General features: G+C 41.2%; 1 protein-coding gene across 5 annotated transcripts in view; it reads right to left on the reverse strand.

Annotated features, from left to right (window-relative positions):
* The window catches only part of INPP4B (inositol polyphosphate-4-phosphatase, type II, 105kDa), a 458439-nt gene that overhangs the window by 53103 nt on the left and 383236 nt on the right, over positions 1-22100 (reverse strand). For all 5 annotated transcript variants that reach the window (XM_004685297.2, XM_012726889.1, XM_012726886.1 and 2 more), the window contains 5 exons: positions 10825-10997; positions 10226-10349; positions 9113-9230; positions 6575-6715; positions 4384-4481 (listed from right to left, as the gene is read on the reverse strand). In XM_004685297.2, the coding sequence (XP_004685354.1) occupies positions 4384-4481; positions 6575-6715; positions 9113-9230; positions 10226-10349; positions 10825-10997 (654 nt within the window). The remainder of the gene's footprint in view (positions 1-4383; positions 4482-6574; positions 6716-9112; positions 9231-10225; positions 10350-10824; positions 10998-22100) is intronic.

Below are 22100 nucleotides of genomic sequence, written 5' to 3' on the forward strand. Positions count from 1 at the left end.
TAGTTCATAGTGTTTTGAGTTTTAATATTTATTGTAATTCTCTTTCTAATTTCATCCTTAACTGAATCAGCTTTGCTCCACTGATTTATTTGTTTTTGAATGAGAAGTAACGAACATAACAATGTTGAAAGATGAATAATGTTAACTGAAATTATAAGCGCATGAAGCACAAAAATATTTTGATCTAAGTAAGTAGCACTCTGTTGACTAAAAGTTAGCTTGGGACAGCTAAGCAGCAGAGTCCTTGAATGCATCGCAGTTTTTACAAATGCTACAGGTTTATATTTTAAGAATCATGCTAAAAAATTAATGGGATATCAGAGAAAGCCATATTGATCTGATTTTTTTTTCAAGTTAATAAGTGGATGTGAACAAACTCTCTTTCTCAAGGTTTCTTCCTGTGAAGCCACAGAGCCAGGGAAACCAGCTGGGCTGTGCAGGTCAATGCTTCCAGCACTTTCAAAACCTTTTATACCCAGAACATTCATCTTAGAGAACTATCTGTGAACTTTTGTTAGGATTTTTCAGGTGTTAAAGGGGTCTCAGCCAGGCAGGGAAGGTTTTCTTTTCCTAAAACCAAGAACACTGATTTTCTGACCTGAATAAAATTCTGTCTGCAGCTGAAGGCAGGTCAAGTCCTCTGATCTTCTGGGTGAACCTGGTGGATTTTTTTGGAATAGTCCAGAGTCTACTCAATGCACCCCCCTAGAGAACCTCCAGTCAGGGTCAACAGACCCTTTACCACATTCTGAAATGCCCACCTGTCTTAGACAACTAAACTAAAGGAAATGGAGAAGAAAAGTCCTCACGCTGGGTTCTGTCACTTCATCCTATGTTTTCATTTCTCTCTTTGTATCTAATCTTAGCTTTCCTCAGAGGGTGTTTTCCCTTTTCTCTCTCTCCTGACACAGTATGTGTTCTCTCCTTCAATGCCTGTGGTTACATTCCACATTTTTACTAAAATGACCCCACTGGACCTCATCAATGACTTACAATCACCACCTCCGACAGCTTCTCTGTAATCCTCATTCTTCTTTCTCCAGCAACACGTTGCTATTCTTGCTTACCTTCTCTGAGTGACACTTTCCCCCTTCTTGCTCAGAGTACTAGACAGCCCACTCTTAAGGTGTCAATAAGTGGTAGTTTTCCCATAGACCCATGTGACAACATCCTTTCTATTTTTGAGGAAAAGGATCCAAACATGTAAGTCATTATCACAGCAACTACAGAGAGATGGAAGATGAAGAGTGACAGACACCCTCTCACTTAAAGGGGATGCAGTTCCTCTGCTCCTTCCCCAAGTCTGGGGCTCCAAAATCATGAGCAGTTGTGCAAGTGAGTGACTGAAGAGCTTTCATTTTATTTAGGTTGTTTGATTTTGGTAACCCCTAACTGAAGTGGCTTAAGGCTTTAGGTGGGCAAAAAGGGACTTTGAAACATTTTTGAGATCTTCAGAGCCAATGGGAAGAGGAGAGCGAGAAGAAAAGCAGACTCATAACAGCCTCCCTGGAGTCTCCCCAGCGGAACAAAGAGACCAGTTAACATCCAAGGAGGGCTGAGGAGAGGCGCTCATATGATCTGTGGTGCCAGAGTCAGGCAGAGAACAACTGTCTGAGAGACACATCAATTACACAAAGGAATTGTGGCGAGAAAACAGACAACACCCGCCTGCTGACAGGTTAACCAGCTGGCTCCCCCCTCTTCTATCCGACACCAATTCAGGCGCGTATTTCTTGTTTCAGGTGATGATGATTCAGCGAAGATTCATAGGAAAGGGGCTGCCCAAGCTATGATGACTGTACTTCGCTTTCTTCTCTGTGAGGGGCACTTCCCAGTTCTAGACTCCATACATTCTCTGAGAGAGAGAGAGAGAGACAAGAGAGACCTCTACCTCACTCTACCAAGCCTTCTACAAAGTGGCCTTTCTGAAGATGCAAGGAAGATGGGTTTGTAGGGCAACAATACTTAAATCTGATTAAGTGTCTCACCTTGATTAAATACTGAATATTTATTCAAAGTGACAATGGAATTTTAAACAGGTCAGTCAACAGACCAACAAACTACTAAACATATTGAAAGGAAGTGAGGTCCTGTTGGTTAGAAATGTAGATGCTACAGCTCCTTCCGTTACTTAACCCCTCGGGACTAAACGTCCAGGAAAGCTGAGAGCAGTTATTAGGATAAAATGAGCCCTGGGTGTAGCTTGCTGAATTGAGACTACCAGTGACCTACTAAATATATCACGGAATCAGAGAATATCTGGGAGTGAATAAGCATTTTAGGTGGTTAAAGTTTCTGTATAAAAAGAGTAATAAGTTATTTGATTAGGAATATATGTGCAATATACAAATGTACACATATATATCAGCTAAAATAGATTTGTTCATTAAATCCTGGTATCACAGAGGTAGGAAACATTTCCTTAATGTTTAAAAAAGCTTTTGGGGGATGCTCTGATGGGACTGATTTTTTTTTTCCACTTTGGCAAAAAGCCTAATCTCTTTTCATTCACATTCTTAATAAAGCTTTACAGTTTGCTCCACAACTGCAGTACAGCCACATAGTGCTTTGGGTGGTAACGTTTCTGCATTAGGGTAATCCCACAGATGGCAGCATAGTCGTACCGATCGGGTTTGGATTTTTGTTACAAAGAACACCTGCAGTCATACTGAGTGTCTATTCTTGCCAGATCTATGATAGCGTTGTCTCAAAAATAAGTTGAAAAAATAGGAAATAAAATATCAGGAAAATGACAGTAAGTTTTAACTGTCAATTAATGAAATAATTCTTTTGATTTAAAAATCCATCCTAGATCCAAGGAGTGAAATAAGTTTACAAATTTGAAAAGCTCGCGGCTCCATTTAATTAGCAGCATCTATGGTGTACGCAGCCAGGCTCACACTGTCCCTGCGCTGTTTTGCTGATTTCCTTCTGAAGAGTCAGTCACTTGATTATCATTCTGTATCTCCTTGTTCAGTTAACACTTCAACAATTACTCATACATATTTCATTTTTACGTGACATGAGCGTTTTATGTTTAATACTGAAGTAGAAATCCAGAACTTTGCAAACAACTTTGCCTATACATTGAGGAAGGGTGTTATATTATGGATCAATCAGTTACATGGATCAGACTCATCTGGAAGGATTATTCAAACACAGAGTGCAGGTGAGCTCAGTGGGTCTCAGAGAGGCCTGAGAATGTGCATTGCTCATGGAATCCCCCCCCCACACACACACCAGGTGGGTGCATTTTGAAAAGACTTATGTAAACAGAAATTGTTTATAAAAATTCTGAGAATTATTTCCAAATTATAAATAACTGGTCAAAAATATACCCACTGACATCCAAGTTATAATACATTCTTTGTTATTAATTACCTATGCAAATTATTTTGTTTATGTTATTAATTTTCCAAGTAATTAACAAATTTGAGAATTTTCAAGTATGCTGACTGCCAAAGTATTTCCCTGTGCTTAATTTCATTTGGCATAAAACTAATACTTTATATGAAACGACATAATAAAAATGGCAGGAAACTTTTCTATTTCTTCCCACATGCACTAACATATGCCATCAGAATATTCTATGCAAAACCCACTGGGTTATGAAAATAGCTAGTGCTCTGCCACTTGACATTTAAAACTAAGTACAAAATATAAATCAGCGGTTGGATATCAGGAAGACCTTCAATACAGTTTTTGGCCAAAATAAATTAAAATATTCCCTACTTTATTAAAACCTAGCTTCTTATCACTGTGAATATCTTGCTATGTCTACTTACACTGCATATAGATAAACACCAAATACATTTTTGAAGTTCTGGCTTTGGATTGCTCAATAGTTAGCACTTAATTTTGAGGGGAAAATGACTGCAGGATTGAGTAATTAAAAAATGCATAAGCACATTCCTTTAGGGTCAGCTGCCTTAACATTTCACGTAACTACAGCAATAAGCACAATCAATTCATTGGTTCTTTAGCTGATACCACTTACAAGTCCTGTCATCTGAGTTCTGATTTCCTTCTTGTAAACACGTTATATTTGCTGTACCTTAGAAAGACAAAACTAAATTTTTATTAACATCATTCATGTGGCTAAAATTATGCAAAATTATGAATGGACTTAGCTGAGATTTCTAATGATTAAGTTCCTTATTTTTAATTTTGGGCATTTTCCTGTGGCACTGAAATCAACGCCCTCCCAGAGCAGCAGGGCATGCTCAAGTGTGCAATCAAGGCTGCGGGCAATCAGCCATCTGGCTGGGCACCTCGGACTCTCTCATACCCCCGCCCAGGCTTCTTTCTCCCACTGACCTCTGTGGCTCACTTAAGACTTACAATCAAGAGGTTATTATTGCTTTCTCTAATTTGTGGACTTACAATCAGGAGGCATCTTTTCCATAAATGCCGTGCAATATTCTTTTAGAAGTTCAAAATTTTCCTGATTAATACTTTCTTGCAAAGAGACATCTCCAAACCTAAAAGAAAAAAGAAAATGATAGATTCCAAAACAATACCTGAAACTACATGATTTACCCCTTCCTTTTAAATAGATGGCAACAGTTTCCTACAGAAGATCTCCCCTCTTTTTCAAAGGAATGCGGAATAATGGTGATTTAAACACACATATGCTGATTCTACCAATCCCACTTGCAAAAAAAAAAAAATATATTCTTGCAGTGATCAGATGTGAACTTGTATAAAATATCAAATCTCTAACACCAGCTCTTGCGCCTATACAAAACTGATCATTAATGTCTGTTTTCTCAGCTCTGCAAACCTTTTATTCCTAGATACAAATTAATACTTAAGAGTAGACAAAGGTAGTGGTATGATTTGGCTGTGGGTAAAAATGTAGCAAAATGGTACACCTGAATTACACAGCATAACTCATGCACAGATCCACCTGTGAAAGCTCAAAAATCAGGATGAGAAAATAAAAGGTATTGAAGAAAGAGAAGATGTGAGTTGTTCAAATCAAATTGGTTGATGTCAGGGGTCGAGTCAAGTCCAGTCTGCCTGCTTCTCATGTAAATTTTTTTTCCCTTCTGCTTTGTCATTTTTCTCCCTTTCAACTCTTACATATGTCTTACACATCTTCAGGTATGAAAAAAAAATACATCCATTAATATGGGAGAGAGAAGAAAGAAGGGAAATGAAGTGACTGACAGCTAAAATAGTTGTCAATTGCATGAATGATGCAAATTAACCTAATCTAACATTCTTGAGAAAGCGGTGCCAGCTTGCCCTTGAAAGGTCTGTAAGAGGAAGGCTCATATCTCTTCCAAGACCACACTCCAGGCCTTCATTAGTTAATTCACATGCGAACCCTGCATGCTAGTAGACCAAGAGGAGACAAGTTAGGATGCTGTTTCCCCAGATTTAATTTATGCTCATAAATATGATTCACCTCCACCACTGAACCTGCTATGAGACTAAAACATGTAGATAAAATATAATCGATCTTAAATACTGATTTGCGAAAATGCTTAATTATTGAAGAAAGCTTCTTGTGCAACTGAGTGAATAAAATTATAGTCTGATGTGCACACTATAAGAAAAGAGATGACTAGCTTCCACAGATTGAAATTAAATTTGTAAAGCTGTCATCTACTTGTGTAGTTAGTGAGTGAGAATGATGAAAATCCATGCTGTTTGGGAGATATCTTTTGGCTAAAAGGGAGACAGGGAGAAATCATTAGAAAGTAGATCAAAACAGGCTCCCAGACCATCACTGAAATACAAATCACTGTAAGTATAACTGTATTTTTAGTTTAGTAAAAGACATTGATAAACACCTGTAACAAGTTCTGGAAGACAATAGATTGTTATCATGGATGATGTTTGGAAAGTGAAATATTGATAGTAAAACATTTTCAATAAAAAAGTCTATCAAAATTTTACCTGTGGGAGAACTACTTCTGCCAGATTTTATAGCAAAATGGCGACTTCATTCTCTAAACCTTTTAAAAATTCATGGAGCGAACTGAACTTTTTTCCATGTTGAGAACAAAATGTAAGATGCAAAAACAAAAATAACTTTTATAAGCACCTCTGTCTGCTAACTGGGTGTTGTGATAGGGGCTCAGGGTCACATGCAGTCATCTGCTTGAGCAAATTAGGAAAAGATGCACAAACATCCCCAATAATGACTATTTTAATAAATAAAAAAGGGGAAAACAGACTATGCTTTAGGTCCAGAAAATATTCTCACAATTAGCTGCAGTTACAATATTGGCATACATATAACAATTCCAACATATATCCAACATATGTCAAATATATGGGTATGTGGAAAAACTGGTAATATTCCACAACATTAAAATGTGGAAATTTTATTACCAGCATCCGAATTTTTCTCATTGTCTTGCCACGTTTAAATTTGATTTGGGCTAAATGTCCTTAAACGTGTGTCTCCTCTTTCTAAATCAAATACTTTGGGACTGATGAGTAAGAAGCCATTACCCAGGAATCCAGACAGGTAGTTCTTGCTGTAACTTGTAGGGCGGCTGAGCAAATGTGTAACAGTTACAAAGAAACCTGGAGTATCAACCTTATGCCTGAAGCTCACCTCTCAGCCAGAGTTTGCTGTTCGTTGATTCCAACATTAAAAAGTACCGGGTGCACATGAAGCAACTGTCCTTCTTTAATCTGCAAAGGCAGTGACTCGAACATCCTCGCTGGAAGCTTGACTTCTACCACGTAATGTTCACTGGAGAGAGTCGAGGACAGAAAGAAGCAGCATTGGTTACTTTTCTTACTTTGATTATTTTAGATTCTTTGGGATGAAGTGAAAAAGCAGCTGGGATAGAATATTGCGTGAAGTTTTGCATTGCTGTCTGCTTGGTTATTAATTCATTCAATAATTATTTCATTTATTCACTACTACCTGTCCTGGCTGAGACAATCATTCACAGGTTGGATGATCTCTCCATGCATGTGCGATCCCGCAGGAACAGGAGAACAGTGGGTTTGTTTTGCATACCAGGCTCATGGGCACAGAGAGACTCCCTGTTTGCTCATTTTATACTCTTAGCCATGTGATAGCTTAAACTCTTATACCTAGGGTGTACTATGAGTTCATTTTTGTGTATGGTGTAAATGATGGCTTTAAGTTATTTTTGCTTATGAATAACCAGTTGTCAGAGAATCATTTTTTAAAAGAGATTCTTCATTCTTCATTGAATTGTGTTGGCACATTTGTTGAAAATCAAGTGACACTAAAGGTATCACTAAGATGCAGCTTCTGTTCCACTCATACCTACCTACTTACCTACCTATCCTAGGTAAGCACTAATGTTGGTACTAACTACTATGGTTCCATAGTAAGTTTTGAAATCATCTCTTATAAGTCCTTCAATTGGTTCTTTTATAAATTTGTTTTGTGTATCCTGGGGTTTTGCATTTCCATGACTTTAGGTTTAGCTGCCAATTTTTATAAAAGGATTACTGGGATTTACATAGCAATTTCCATGGATCTATACATAATTCGTGAAGAACTGTCATCTCAACATTAAATTTTCTGATCTGTGAACATGGACTTGATGGATTTTATTAACTGTTCTAAGTAATATGTTGTATTTTCTGTGTACAATTATCTTTGTTAAATTTACTCCAAGGAAATTATTCCTTTTGATGCTACTGTGAGTGACAATGATGGCTCTTCTGACAACTTTTTTTGCTCTCCGGTCCAAATTCAGGCAGACCTCTCTGCTAGTGAGACTGCAGGTTCTCAAGACCTGTAGCCCTAATGAAACTATGTGGAGCTGAGGTTGATGGGAGTCAGGCAAAAGCTGCTGACTCCGACTATCTTCTCATGGCTCGCCCGTTTCTCAGGAGTATATCCTTCTAATATGTATGGTCATGATTTATTCCTCCCGTCCTACTGGCTGTTTTAGATAGATCTGTCCTGTTGGAGACAGGGCTAAGCTAAGGCTCACATCTTCTTCCTGGAAGCCCCACTCGCTTCTGTATAACTTTCAAATTCAGAGGTAGTGTCAGGAGCTTCGCAGAAAAAGCATCCTGTACTCTGGCTCCATCAAAGGGCCTGGTAAGCTTCCCTTATAATTGTGACCAAGAATCTGCACCTCACTTATGATAAAAAATGATCACATAATATGTATTTTGGCAATTTTATTTCTCTTTCGTCCAGTGAATGGCAAAGCAAGCATTAGTTTGCAGATGAAATATTTTTATAGGGTGTGTTTTTCTTTATGTATAAGAAACAGCCACCTTTGATTCAAGCATGTGTCTCTAGGCACATTTAGTATCATTTAGTGATTAGGCTTATGTGTTTACTATATATAAGAAGAAAACAAGTTATTTGATACTTCTCTACTCTGCAGCATGCAAAGGACTCTTTGTTACATTCACATTTTTTTTTTCAATGTAATCTGTGGGTATTTAAAATGTCAAATTGCCTCATGTAGTTTTCCACTACATGTAATGAAGATTACATGAGGCAATTTAAGTGTTTACACCAGTTTCATTAAAATTTGGAGGACTTGGGATTGAAATGGTTTATTCTGGGCTATCATCTTTGGTTGGAGGTCTATGCTCAACGCCATCACTTTTCTTGATTATTTGTGATAATTCAGCCATCATACCCTGACCTTCGAAACTACTATTTAAAAGCATTCTTGGAAATCTTAGTCTGGGAGTAAATTGTCACAAATAATTAAGAAAAACAGGGGTGCATGCCCCTGACATAGAAATACATCTTTTCTAAAATGTTGCTGCTTTTAACAGAGTTTAATATAAAGTCATCTCAAGAATTATGATGCTATTTACCAAATGATCCCAGGAAAAGTAAAAACATCCAGAGCTTTACTGGATAGTAATGAAGAGAAGGATGTGCTTCCCAGGCCTGCTATTACTTTGAGCACCTCCTATTACATGGAGGAGCTCGGTCATACTCCACGACTGACAAAAATTCATGAGGCTTCAAGGGATTTTTTATGGTCATCCCATCATGTCACCTCCACTTTTCTTCACCAAAAAGAAAACAAGGAAAAGATGCTAAACCAAATCTTAATTCTCCTTGGTTCTTTCGCCAGGAGTTGACACAAATACCTAACTGAGCTTGATACTTAGGAGACCAGGCACTTACCGCCGTCCTGTTATCACGGGTAAGATATCATTGGATTTGGCTTCAATTATTTTAAAAGTTACTTTCTTCAAGTCAGAAATGCCAACAGCCATGTCCTCCAGCATCCCGATCTCATCACCTAAAAATGGACATGAGTGTAGTTACACAGCTGGAAGAAATGCCACTACAGCATTCCCCCACTGGAATTTATTCTAGCATTTTCTGAATGAGTTTCTGAACCCAGTGAATCCATTTTGAATGTTTTTTCCTCAGAAGCTGAATCAGGTTTTCACAGTGGAACAAGGACTATTTCAATGGACACCTGCCTCTGTCTCTGTGAGGAAGGCAGAAAGCCCTACGTGTGCTGGGAGAGAGAGAAAGCCTAACTCCTTTATGAAACTAAGCATCGAGATTTTCTTACATTAGCAGGGATGACATTAGATTTCTAGAATTAACAGATGACTCAACTGAAGCTCCCTGACCCAGGCTCATGCTTGTTTTCCTTCTCAATATGCTGGCAAAGCCTAAGAATGAGTAAGAGAAAGAAATCTGTAACATTCTAGAGAAATATAATATGAGCCGTATATACAGTTGTCAATTTTCTGGGAGTTATATTTTTAGCAGTAAAATTTAAAAAGGTGAAATTAATGACCATAATTTATTTGACTTCACAACACATCTAAAATATTTCAGTTACATGTCACTATCAGTCATGGTATTGAATCACTAATTTAAAACTGCGTGTTAACTAGTCTTTGAAGCCCGACACACACGCTGACCAGGCGTGGACACTTCGAGTGCTCAGGAGTCACATCTGGCTCTGTGCTGAGGAACACATTCCAGGCATCCACCGGTCAGGACTTGACAAATCCAGTCATTGCAACTATTTGGGGAAGAGTCTCTTGGATCAAGAAAAACCAGACAGTTGCTAAGGACGCACAATGAAATCATCTATAATTCCATTTTGAAAACACAGTTGAGGGGGAGTGAAAGTTCAGTGACAGGTGAGGGCTGCAGAGAGCTGCAAGTCGCATGACCTCTGGAAGCTCGCTGCAGCAGCGGCCAGTCTCACTCATGTGTTCGGGCCACGCAGCCCTGTGCGCCCACCAGAGTGTGAGCCCCTGGGGTACTCACTGTATGTGCTGAGCAGGCCTTCGTACTGCACGATCAGCCCCACCGTGCGAAGCTGCTGCAGGAAATTGGGATCATGCAGACTTGTGTGTATTTTGATGATGAAGCCACACACCAATCCAGCAAGCTTAAAAAAAAGAAGAAGAAATTTACCCAGGTCAGCAATGTGATCAGTTCGTTTTTTAAAAAGATCTATTTTATTTATTTATATATACAGAGCTGGGGTGCAGGCTAGAGGTGTGAGGGCAAGGGGGGTGGGTAAGAGGATTCAGCAGAGACAGAGCAGGGAGAAGAACAGGCAGAGCTACTGAAATATGCCGCTGAGGGGAACAGCGGGGGAGACAGGAGAGATCTGCTGTGCCCTGTGGGTCACTCGCTGGCCGGGGATCGAACTCAGATTGCAGTGACTGGTGATAGCTTCATAGTGCTGAGACTTTAAGCCCTGTGCTGCCAAAGGAGCCTCCCTCTTCCCTCCATAAACACTTTTCAAATGGTGCTTGGCCTCATTTTTAGGAATAAGAACTGGGAAGCAGAACAGGAAGAAGCTCAAGCTGCCAGAAGAGAGCTCTGCTGGCCGGGAGAGCTCCTGCCGAGGCTCCTACCGCCTGGCTGAAGACGACGTCTCTGCGCAGCGTCAGCGTCAGGCACTGTGGCAGGCTGCAGGCCAGCTCCTGAAGGAGCACGAAGGTCAGAGACTGCTTGGCCCGGCTCACCACCTCTCCCATGCAGTCCTTCAGGGCGAGGATAAGCGGGTGCAACTGCTCGTACCAGTCTTCTGCAAAAGGGGAGAAGAGGGTGGGCTCGAGGAAGGGTGTGGGAGCCAGGCCCCATGGACTGCTTTTTCAGGTCCGGCACGGATGAAGAAGGATTCAGCCTGAAGTTGTCTGATCAAGTCTCTCCTCTGAACTCCTAAGGTCCACACAGCTGTCCACGGCCTTCTGGGCGTGGTGTACTTAGGGAGAGAACTCTCCCTCTGCACATGTCTAACTCGTGCACGGAGTGTGTCTTAGGGGGTGGTGACACCAAGCTCTTCTCATGCCAGAAAAGGAGTGTCCCCGATTCCCCTGTTCTCACTGGAGCAGTGCACTTCCCCTCGCACACCTCCCCCACCCCCCAACACCATTGGCTTCTACGTGCTCTTCCTCCAGCCCTGCCCTCTCTCAAATTTTTCCCTCAGGTTGTTAACCAGAGGCTTCCGGTCAGTGTGGATCCTGCCCACCACTTACTCTTTTTTGCAGTCTTATTTAAAATACCTTAGAAACACCAAAGCATGTAGAATAAAGTCCAAGGGCGTAAGAGATCCTCCATTTCCCCAGCTGGGTCCTTTTCCCAGCTCCCCTCTCTACTTCCCTACAGCCTCGCATCCCCAGTAAACCCAACACACGTAGTTTCCCAATCCCGGCCCGCCCTCCCTTCTCTGCGTCTTGCAAGCCTCTCCTGGGCCCTGGAACACTGGGACACCTTCTCCCACAGACCTTTTGACAAATAACTTATCTTCTCTGCAGACTTCAGAGTTTCTCTCTCCAAGAAGTCTTCCTAGATTGCCTTCTCTGCCACACACTTACTCTAGTCTAGGTTGAGCTCATTTCCTTGGTGCTCACATCCCCTGGCCCTTACTGTTTCTAGGACTATCACCAGCTGAGAGCAGGAACTCTACATTGTAATCACTGAAGCTCTAGAGCCTTGGCCAGTGTCTGGCACATAGTAGATACTCACTCAGTCTTAATTAAATGAGTAAAGTGACCACATGAAAGTTTGTAAAGCTTTAAACATCTGAGAAAGGCCAAGTTTGTACAATATTTGGAATTCAAAGGCTTTTCTTCAAATCAGGACACAAAATTGAAACCATCTGTGCTATTTGTACATCTAGATTTCTAACATATTTCTATTAAATAATTATGACTTCAGCATATAATATAAAAACAAGTTATATTCTATTTTGCTTTACTTGGGACTCAAAGTCCTGACAACTGTCAAGTAGTATAAATTCTGGACTTCTGGACTGTGTGACATTCCATTCATATATAAGAAAACTAACAGTAGTTTGACAAATGCAATTTAATAGAAGTGAGTGCATGCCAAAAATTGATTATGAATTAGGATCTGAGCGAGATGACCTTCTCCGCACAGAAAGGAAAGCGTTACCCTCACCGAGAGAGGCTGGAGGTCAATGACATGCTAAAACCTTGGCGACATTATCAGGAGTGATAAAAAGAATCCTAATCACCACTGTACCACCCTACTGCCACTTATTTGTTTTATGGTGTGTTGCAACAGACCAAATTAAAAAAAACAAAATGGCTCAAAGGATAATTAATTACTGACCCCAACTTGAGAAAAAGATGTGCTTTGCTGCTATTCTATATAAATGCTTTTGTGATGGAGCATAATGTCAAAAGAATTACATGCCAGGGACATTAGCACTTATTATTTTAAAAGCTGAAGACAGAATGAAGTGTTATGACAGGAATAAAAAACACCAGAGGACGAGGAATGCAATCAATACCTATTAAATCTGTAATCATTTTATAAAGGACTCACCTGTGGGCAGCCCAGGTAAAATGTGCACAGAGGCTCAAATTATGCAAGTATTGATTCATGATTGGCCCTATGTCATCAGTATATGCACATTCAGTCACGCCAGACTTTTTTCAAAACGAGAGATACCCCAAAGGGACACCAAGAAGACTCTATATTTCATATTTGCATTCTCTTGCCCTCCCATGTCATTATTTAACCATTGTTCTCAACAGGAATGTGTAAACGGAGACACATGCACCAGAAAAACAAACGTTCCAACACAGACGAGGTGCAGCTCTTCAACGAAACACACTTAGGTCTGTAGCAGTAAGTCTTAGGTCCACATAACATGAAATAAGCTTGTGAGCAGTAGGTGGCGCTGTTCTCTCGGGCTGAAGTAGAACGACTCAGCCACTCATGTCATTCAAGTTAGAATTTTTAATCTTTATGTACATTTGCATGATTTCCAAAGAGTGTGGATATAATGTCTAGACACCATGCATGAAAACATCCTATGTCAAGTCATCAGTGGCTTGATCGGGAGTGCAGTCAGAAAATAAGTTAACATACGTGCCCACTTTTTCCCTCTTGAGAGATACTGACAGTTCAAATTAACTATAACCTTTGTTTTTTTCTCTTGAAAGTCTTTAAAAGTGGGATCTTTGCATATTTACTCATTTACACACAATAATTTCTTTACTCACTTCTAAAGCCAGCTTCACACTTACTGAACCAGGTAGATTTTAATTATAAATGGAAGGAAATAAAAGAAAAAACCTGATACCTGAAATCTAGGAGGACTGTTGATGCTTGTCTGATCCCTTATTCAAGTGTTTCCATTAGGGCAATTACATAGGCTTTTTATGGCTAAAATTTAAGGAGAATGGCAATATAAAAAGCATTAACTATGAGAAAATTATAAGTTTGTGATCAAGGTAGAAAATCTTAAAAATAGTAGTAGCTTTCTTCTGGAGAAGCTTAAGTAGGGAAGCTAAAAATACATTCACTTCTAGAAAAGGAACAATTATGAAATTTCAGTTCACTTCATAAAGGAAAACTTTACAGGCAAATGCAAGTTGCAGTGATGACAGGCTTTGCTTGTCCTGACCTTCCTCAGTGTAAATCCAGATTCTGAGATAGCACAAAGAGAGAGACTGGCCAGAGCTTCAGCTGTTGACAATCCTCAGACCATTGCCGTCTGCCTCACCCTCCTGCCTTGCTGCATGTCGGTTGTTGTGTTTATTTACCCTTGTGATAAAGCCATTTTCTCGTGGGAATGAAGATGTGCTCATGGACATTGTCCAATCAAGTAGAGAAAGGCTAGGACACACACACTGAGTCTTGACATTGTCACACACTCACACCATCACAGTCACATACACACACTCACACTGTTACATACTCACTCTTACACAAACACTCAACCCACGACACTCACACACACACACACAATCCTCAGCCAGGCGGGGGCAGACTCACCATCTGCAGTCACCCCCACCTCTCGGGGAGCTAACTGGCCTGGCAGCACTCAAGTGCCCACACTGTCTTCCTGTCTGCTTCTCTTGGGCTCCTTCCAGTGAAGGAGGGAAATATGAAGAGAATGTTTTAGTGTCTCTATAAAAGCTTGCTGAAACTCCTTAATCCTAAGGCCAAAAGCAGAGTCTTTCCTCACGAAAACATGAAATGTGTGTGGCTTAGCAGGGCTTTTCCTGAGCGTGTGGAGAGCACTGGCAGCTGCCCAGGCAAGCCTGTCTCCCAGCTCTTTGCTCATTTCTGTAACACATTCACGGGAAGCTCAGCGAGGATTCGTGGGAGGACAGCCGGGCCCTCAAGTCTCCCCACACTGCCGTGCTCCACACAGGACACTCGAGGCTCCTGGCTCCACGGCTCTTACGTTGCTCAGGAGAAAAATGAAAGAGCCAGATTATCAACCAACGGCCACGGAGCATGACACTTTCTGCCCAAATTTCTTCTCAGGTTCTTGGTATTCTTTGCCCATTTGAAATAATTCACCACACGATAGCTTTTAGCTCTTGCTATTTTTTGTTCCCACAACTTTTTAAACACACAAAACACTCTCCCCCCTTCAAAAACAAAACTAAACAAAGACAAGCTAAAAGACTGCATGCCCATTACATTTTACAGAAGCGGTAAGAGAGGAAATGAGCCACTCTTAGTATTCACGGAAGCCAAGGAGAAGAGGAAGAACTGCAAGCTGGCCACTGGGATGGTCTCTGGAGGAGGGTAAAAATTCCCACGGTGGCAAAGAGAACAGAGACTAAACCCACAACCAGCAGCATGCGTGCTGCACTCCCACCTCAGGGGGGTGCAGACCTGGCAGGGGTGCGAGGCTGGAGCCAAGGGTGGGGAGACCGGTCCACTGTGGCCTTGGATGGCCTCCGTCCTGCATCAGTCTAGGTAGGGCTGTGCCTCGGCCCCAGCATGAGGGGCTTGCCTTCCAGGCAAAGTTTTTTAATGTGAGTATCAGTTGGACGATCTACCTCATCATAAAGCTTCCTTTCCAGAAATTACATTGTGAAACTCCTCATGATACATGTGCCAATTTCAGTCATAGGCTCTCGACACTGGCTCACAAGAGGCCTCCAAATACTCAGACAACCCCAGGCATATGGGACACAGAAGCAAGGCTCATCAGATAAAAGAGGCTCAACCGGGGATGGAAAACCACCTGCTGAGGCTTGGCTGTTCTCAGTGCAACCCTGTCCCCAACACCTTGACACTCAGGAGGCCTTGAGCCTTCCTAGGCCCTTGACCATCTTTATGATCCACCTCCTAGTTCGGTATCAATCTTCCTTTGACAAATACTAATGTCTTTCTATATCGCTTTTCTACCCGTTTTTTCACTGTCATCATGACAAAAACAGTCATTAGACAATAAAATCTCTTGGATGTGAGGTCCATGGGGGACCCCAACATTTATCTCACAGCCCTACCCTGGGCATCAAAGTATAGCAGGTGCAGTAAGAGGTGTGCCTCCCTTTCAGCCTAAGGGGGTGTGAACTGTGTTGTAGAAGTTGAGACAGTGATAAAAGCAAGTTTGGAAGCATTGAGTGGCAAGAGCCTTCACTCTGTGGGAAGTCACATTCATTCATGGTTAAGCGGTTCACTTAAACACTTGAAGTAAGTCCTGTGTAGCAGAGAGGGGTGCTCAGGAGGTTCCAAAAAGGCTACAAGGCCCATAGGCAGTGGACATCTCTAAAGACAACCTTCGTGGGAACAGAGTCTGGGAAGGGTACCTGGCTTGGTCCATCGGCAGAGATTATCAACTGACTCCGTGGATTCCAAGAAGGGGCCATGGGGCTGCTGAGGGGAAAGGCGCAGGGACAAGGTAGCTGAGATGAGCCAAGAGCTTGGAAAAGGCAGGAATAAAGTAGACATTAATGAGGAAGCTGGAGCCAAGAGCAAAAACATTGGGAAAAGGTGGGTGAGCAGACGCCACAGTTGGGGAAGGGAGGGGCCGGCAGGGTTGGGGAGAGAAAGGAAAGGTGCAGAGTGTTCGAGAGAAGAGCCAAAGGCCAGATCTAGAAGTGAATGGCATTAGGGAGCAGGACCATGTCGCCTGGGAGGGGTTGGCCCCCAACGCTGAGCTGCCATGCCCTGCCTTCAGGCCCCGGGCATTCACCCAAAGAACCAAGACATGTGTCCAAGGGCAGCCCATGTAGTGCCCGCCACACTGTGACACAAGGGGATCTGAGGCCAGTGACTGGTCTTGGCACCTTCCAGAAGGATCAGAGAGGAATGAACTAGCTCAGCTCAGGACAAACTGTGCTGAGAAGAACAAAGGCAACCTTTACTCATGTCAGGGAACCTTGTTTGTTTAAATCCTGCCAGCCTGAGAATACAGTGTCATAAAACTTCTAGTCTTGCTCTTAGAAAAATAGCAAAGGAAATGCATCAACAGATATCCTGGTTAAACTTCTCATTTTGTAGCACAAAGTCAGAAGCCTTAAGTAAATTCTGCTAAGACAGTTTCCAGGAACTAAATCCACTAATCCAACAAGTTCTATATTTATTGTAACATGCGAGTTTTGACTCGGGGGCTATGGTGGGCGGGGCATAGTCACACGTCTATTTGATGGGCTGATTTTGCCTTCTGGCCTCAAAAGATCTATAACTTCAGGACCAATACATATCGTGAGCATTTTAGAATCAATGACATCAGTCACAGGTCACTGGCCACTGGAAATCACCAGGACATCTGCATCAGAAAGTCTTGTAATTTAGATTGTGACTAGCATCTAAACTTGAGGAGAAGTAGTGGCTGTTGAGTGGACTGAAGCCTAAAAAGAATACAGCTCCCAGGGGAGAGGTGAGGAAATAGATCTGTATCATGGAGTGAGTTAGGTATGCAGTAGTTTTCTAGAAAAGTCCAAGGCTAGTAGAAGATAGCACACCATCAAAAGATATTTCCATAAATAGAGTAGTGTCTCATGTAAATCGATTTATTGTACAAAGTGCTGAGTAAGTAGGCAATTAGCAGTATTCTATACATTTCACTCCATGCTCGTTTGCTTCAAAATTCTCAGTGGGAGATATGAAGCTTTCTTTTCTCTTTTACTCCATTTTTTTTTTTTTTTTTTGGTGCGGTATCACCATATTCACGAGAAAGTTCAGTCATTTTTCAAGTGTAATCGTGAACACGTGGAATTTCTTAATTTGTGCCTTAGGAAAATTCCATAGTGCTCCTCCAAGCCATCGATTGATTTTCATGAAGTTATCTGATAACATCATTAATTTGTGTCTAATAAAACTTACTATTTTGTTAAAAGGCTGATAGCAAAGCAATGATCTCTACAGGTTGAGATCAGCGATGCCCTTTCCTGGGAAGAACGGAAGCAGCAATTCCCAGGGACCAAAGGGCAGCTGGCAGCCCTGACCGCGTTTGGCTCGACAGGGACGGAACTTCAGCAGTTCCTGTCACCCATTAATTGTGTAGACCTACTCTTTGAGTATTCCAAGAGTTATGAGTCAATGCAGTCATTTTAAAAACAGTTTTTCGCATATCTACAGCAACCCATAAATAGGAGCTATTATGTTTAAACTATGGAAACAATTACAAATTAAATCCTAGTTTTCCAATGTCTGCCACCCACCACCTCCTTCTCTCCCCTGTTTCTGAAATATCTCCTATCTCTCTCCTGTTTTCTCTCTAGGTAAGACCAACTCCTCTATCTTCTCACATATCTAAGAATATCCTATCTTCTTACCTACCTCCAGCAACTCCCTGGTCTACCTTATCAGTCTTTCCTGTGTTACTGTATCATTCCCGTCCTCGGCACACAGGCTTCCCCACCTGCACAAAGCCAGCCTCCCTGTCTTCTGCAGCTTCACCCGGTTTCTCTGCCCCTTTCACAGTGAAATGTCTCAAGAGTAAAATTATCTCTACTACTTTTTTTTCTTCTCTCTCCCTTTGCTCCACTGGGTTTTGATGCTCACCCAATAGTGAAAATAGGAAAAGCTATTTTTTCAATGTCACCAAAATTTTCATATTGCTAACTCCAAAATCACTTCTAAATTCTAAAGTGAATCCAAGGTCACATTTCAGTCCTGATTTTACTCAAAAGGAAAAAAAAAATCACTTTTGATTATGTGGTATCTTTATTAGCATAAATCTTTAGAACTGACAGAGACCTTAAAAATCTGAAGAAGATCTTTCTTTACTAACAAGGGAAGTGAGATCCAGAGAACCTAAGTGATCCATCAGAGTCATGGGGTCAAATAAATAAATTATGGACTTGCCAAAAATCTTGGCTGTGTGTCTAGCATTGTTCTGCTACATCATAATTTATTGTGCATTTTTTAAGGGAAACAACAGTAGTTTTCTGATAAGACTGGATAGCATAATACACAATTATTTAAACCCCAAGTTCATAACAAAAACCTCTGTGGCATCTAGTAATTATTTTTATCAGGTGTCTTTAACACTTGTGTATACTTTCAAAGTTGTTCTACTAACTAATTGAGTCTCTAAGAGCCCAATTCCCTGATTTTTCTTTCTCAATGAAACTTTAAATATCCATGTGTGATTTTCATGAAATTCAAGAAGATTGTTTTTATGTCCTGTGTTGAAAATGGTTTGTGCTTATATCTTTGCATTTCACAGAATGAAACAGACTTCTTACATATTATAGCACCACTGAAATAACTGTCTAATGTTGAGTATGAGTTCTGAAAACAAAATGATCTTCATCCAGATCTACATAAATATGCATATGTATTAGACGCTCACTAATAATTTAAAGAAAAAAAGGTGTTTCTAGTCAGGGAGCAGTTTCAGTTCAAGATGATTAGGCCTTTTCCCATGAAATTTGCATCTCTTCCTTGCCAAAATTATGTTAGGCTGAGGAGATTCAAGAGCAAAACGCAAAAAGATAGTGTCGAGCTTGGTGGGAAACAGAATATTTACAGCCACATTGACCAAAGACTCAGAGGCATCAAATCGACCACTCTTATTACACCCTCAAGCACATTTTATTTTGGCCTCCTCATATTTTTATCATTAATGAAATTATTGACCTTTAAGATTGAGGGTAGTTTATACAAAACATTGAGATTTATCTGGAAAATCAGTAAAAGTGATGACTGGAGGCCCAGACCCCCAGGCCAGCAGCCTCCTCCTGCATTTCAGTGCCTTTCCATTTTACTCACTCTTTCAGACTATCTTGCATGATGCCTGTGGGTCTTTGTACTTGCAACGGGGAAAGCATGACTACATAATTTGCAGTATCTAATGAGAAATAAAATTGTGAGACCACTGTTCAAAGAGCAGGAAATAAGCTTTTTCCTTTCTTCCTCAGCATGTGTCTCTCGACCTGTCACGGTGATTTCTGTCTACTCTTGCATGTCATGGCCCCTTGGACACTGGGGTGCAGTAAAACAGAGACTCAAATGACCCAGCCTGGCTTCACTCATTTGCTCTGGTAGGTGACAGTGGGGATGGAAGCGGCCCTTGTCCTGGGACAAGAAAGGGTGGCAGGTGAATGGGCTTCAGGAAACCCAGGTACATGAACTAACAGGCAAAACTATAGAAAGATCAAAGCACCAAGTCCCAGACAAGGTGTGCTCTGCTCTCCTGGACTTCATTTACCACACAAAGACAAAACCATTCAAAATTTCAAGATGGAGACAGCAGAGCATTGTTCCTAGAACACAGTCCTGCTGGAGAGACTGTGCTTCACCTCTGTGCCAGGCTCATGGAGTCACTGCTGCTCTGGGAGACCCTCCAGGGATGTGATATGTAGTCCCATGTAAGGTAGAAGTGGGCAAGTCTTTGAAGGCCTGGCAATGGAGAACACAAAAGGAGCTCTTGAGAGTCTAGCGTGACTGGTCATGAAGGATGGTTGCAGGTGAGATGGAAAAAGAAGTGTAAAGAGGCAAGAAGGAGTTAAGGAAATATAGGGCCTTGTAGGAAAAAGGAGCAAAGTAGCAATAAGTGATCCATTAGACATGACTCCAGAGAAACAGCTCATTAAGATATTGAGGGCACACAGAGAGGCAAGGAGATCCATTTGCCCTGCATTTAAGCATCCTTTTCCCAACAGTTACTCTGTGGACTTCAAATTCCTTTTGACAAACTCAGTGAGAAATCACTCTGCCTAGCTTTGAATCTTTGCTCAGTCACCTACTAACTCTGATCTTCGCCAAATTTCAGAGCTTTCTTATCTACCAAATGGGTGTACAAACAGAATCGCCTCTGCAAGCTTTTTTTTCAAGGAGGAAAAGAGGCAAAGATACAAATAATTAGCAAAGTGCTTGTCACATAAATACTATTGCAGTAAATTTTGATAATTAATTTCATTATTTCATCTCTCTAGATACCCTCATTTGGTATCCAAGTTGCCTCTAATTTTCAGTCTTTGACAACTCTCCTCCTCAGATGAAGGTGTCCTCCAGACCTCAAGGTGTTTACAGGTTGTACTCATCTTTTTCTGGTCTTCTCTTTATCTAAGTCCAGTGTCATCTGTCCATCTGCTGGAGATGCTCAGGTGTATACTTCCTTTTCTGAGTCCCTGTCTTGGGCACACTGTCTTTGTAAAACCTTCAAGTGCGTGTACAATAAACTTGTTCACTCACCAATCTGCTCCGACAGGCTGTAAGCGAAAGGACATGGGGCCAGGATGCGGTAGCGCTACAAGTGCCAACCGCACTTGCCTTCCAGCTGACACATACTTAGTGTCTCCTTTCCACAAGATTGGGCACATTAGCTAGTTATTGTATGAGTGTATTAATTAATTGATTATTCTAGTCTGTAAGGATTTCAAACTTACTAGATAGATAGCACTCTGGCCAATCAAAGATAAAAGATGTGGAAATGATGTTATTTGCTAACACCTTGGGCTTGCTCTTCTTTGGAGATTGGGGTGCATTTTGGAAGATGACTAATATTTGACAAACTATAGACAGCTGGTGATAACTTACTGGCAAATCTTGAGAGCACCAGGTAGTTGTTAACTAGAGGAAGCTGGAGACAAAGTGAAAGAAGTGATAAAAATAGTGAATTCTCAAGCCTAGCAAGGAAATATGGAATGTATCTCACAAGTGAAGAAAATCTTGGAGTGGGGAAGGACATAAGTATTAAGGAACCTCAGGCCAGTGATAACTGTCTAATTCTGTGACCCACATGGATAGTTACCTCCATTGGAGGAGGAAGCAGAAACACTTGAAGTCAGCAGGAAGTCATTAAGAAAAATTATGTGACTGGAATTCCATCCTCTTCTCTGATGGGGCTTTATAGCTGGGTAGGTTAGGAAAAGGGCATCGGTGACGTAGGATATTTTGCTTTGCACCGGGCATTTCATGGGATCCTTGTGAAAGCAGAAACAGGCCATGCAAGGCAGGAGGAGATGCATGTACCCCCCAAAGAGCAGCATTTCTACTGCATTTCAGAGCACACAGTTATTTTTTTGTATTGTGCCTCAAGGGTTTGTGTTACGCTCTGTTTTCCCATCATTTTTATCTATTACTTCTATGAATGGGCAAGATATGTTTCTAAAATGTGAATAAAATAAACCTGAGTAGGACAGTAGAGAAGATGGATGAAAGGAGCCCGTATTTATCAGCATGTGCTCACAGTGTATTATCCTGCAGTCATGGGCGTAGGCATCAATCTCTTCTGCAGAACTGAGATAGACCATGTCTTAATTGCCTCATACCCCTAATACTTCACAATGTCTAGCACATCATTGGGCTTAAATAATACTATCTCATGAGAAGCCTGAGGATAGGTCAAATTTAGCAAGGTGAATGGGAAACAACAGATTTACTCATAAAATGTGGTTGTCAAAACAGCTAGGACTTAGATATTACTAACAGAAGAAGAGTACCTAAAAGCAGGGAG

This window comes from Condylura cristata, unplaced genomic scaffold, assembly GCF_000260355.1.
Source record: "Condylura cristata isolate star-nosed mole 26May11 unplaced genomic scaffold, ConCri1.0 scaffold00018, whole genome shotgun sequence".
NCBI classification, from domain to species: domain Eukaryota; kingdom Metazoa; phylum Chordata; class Mammalia; order Eulipotyphla; family Talpidae; genus Condylura; species Condylura cristata.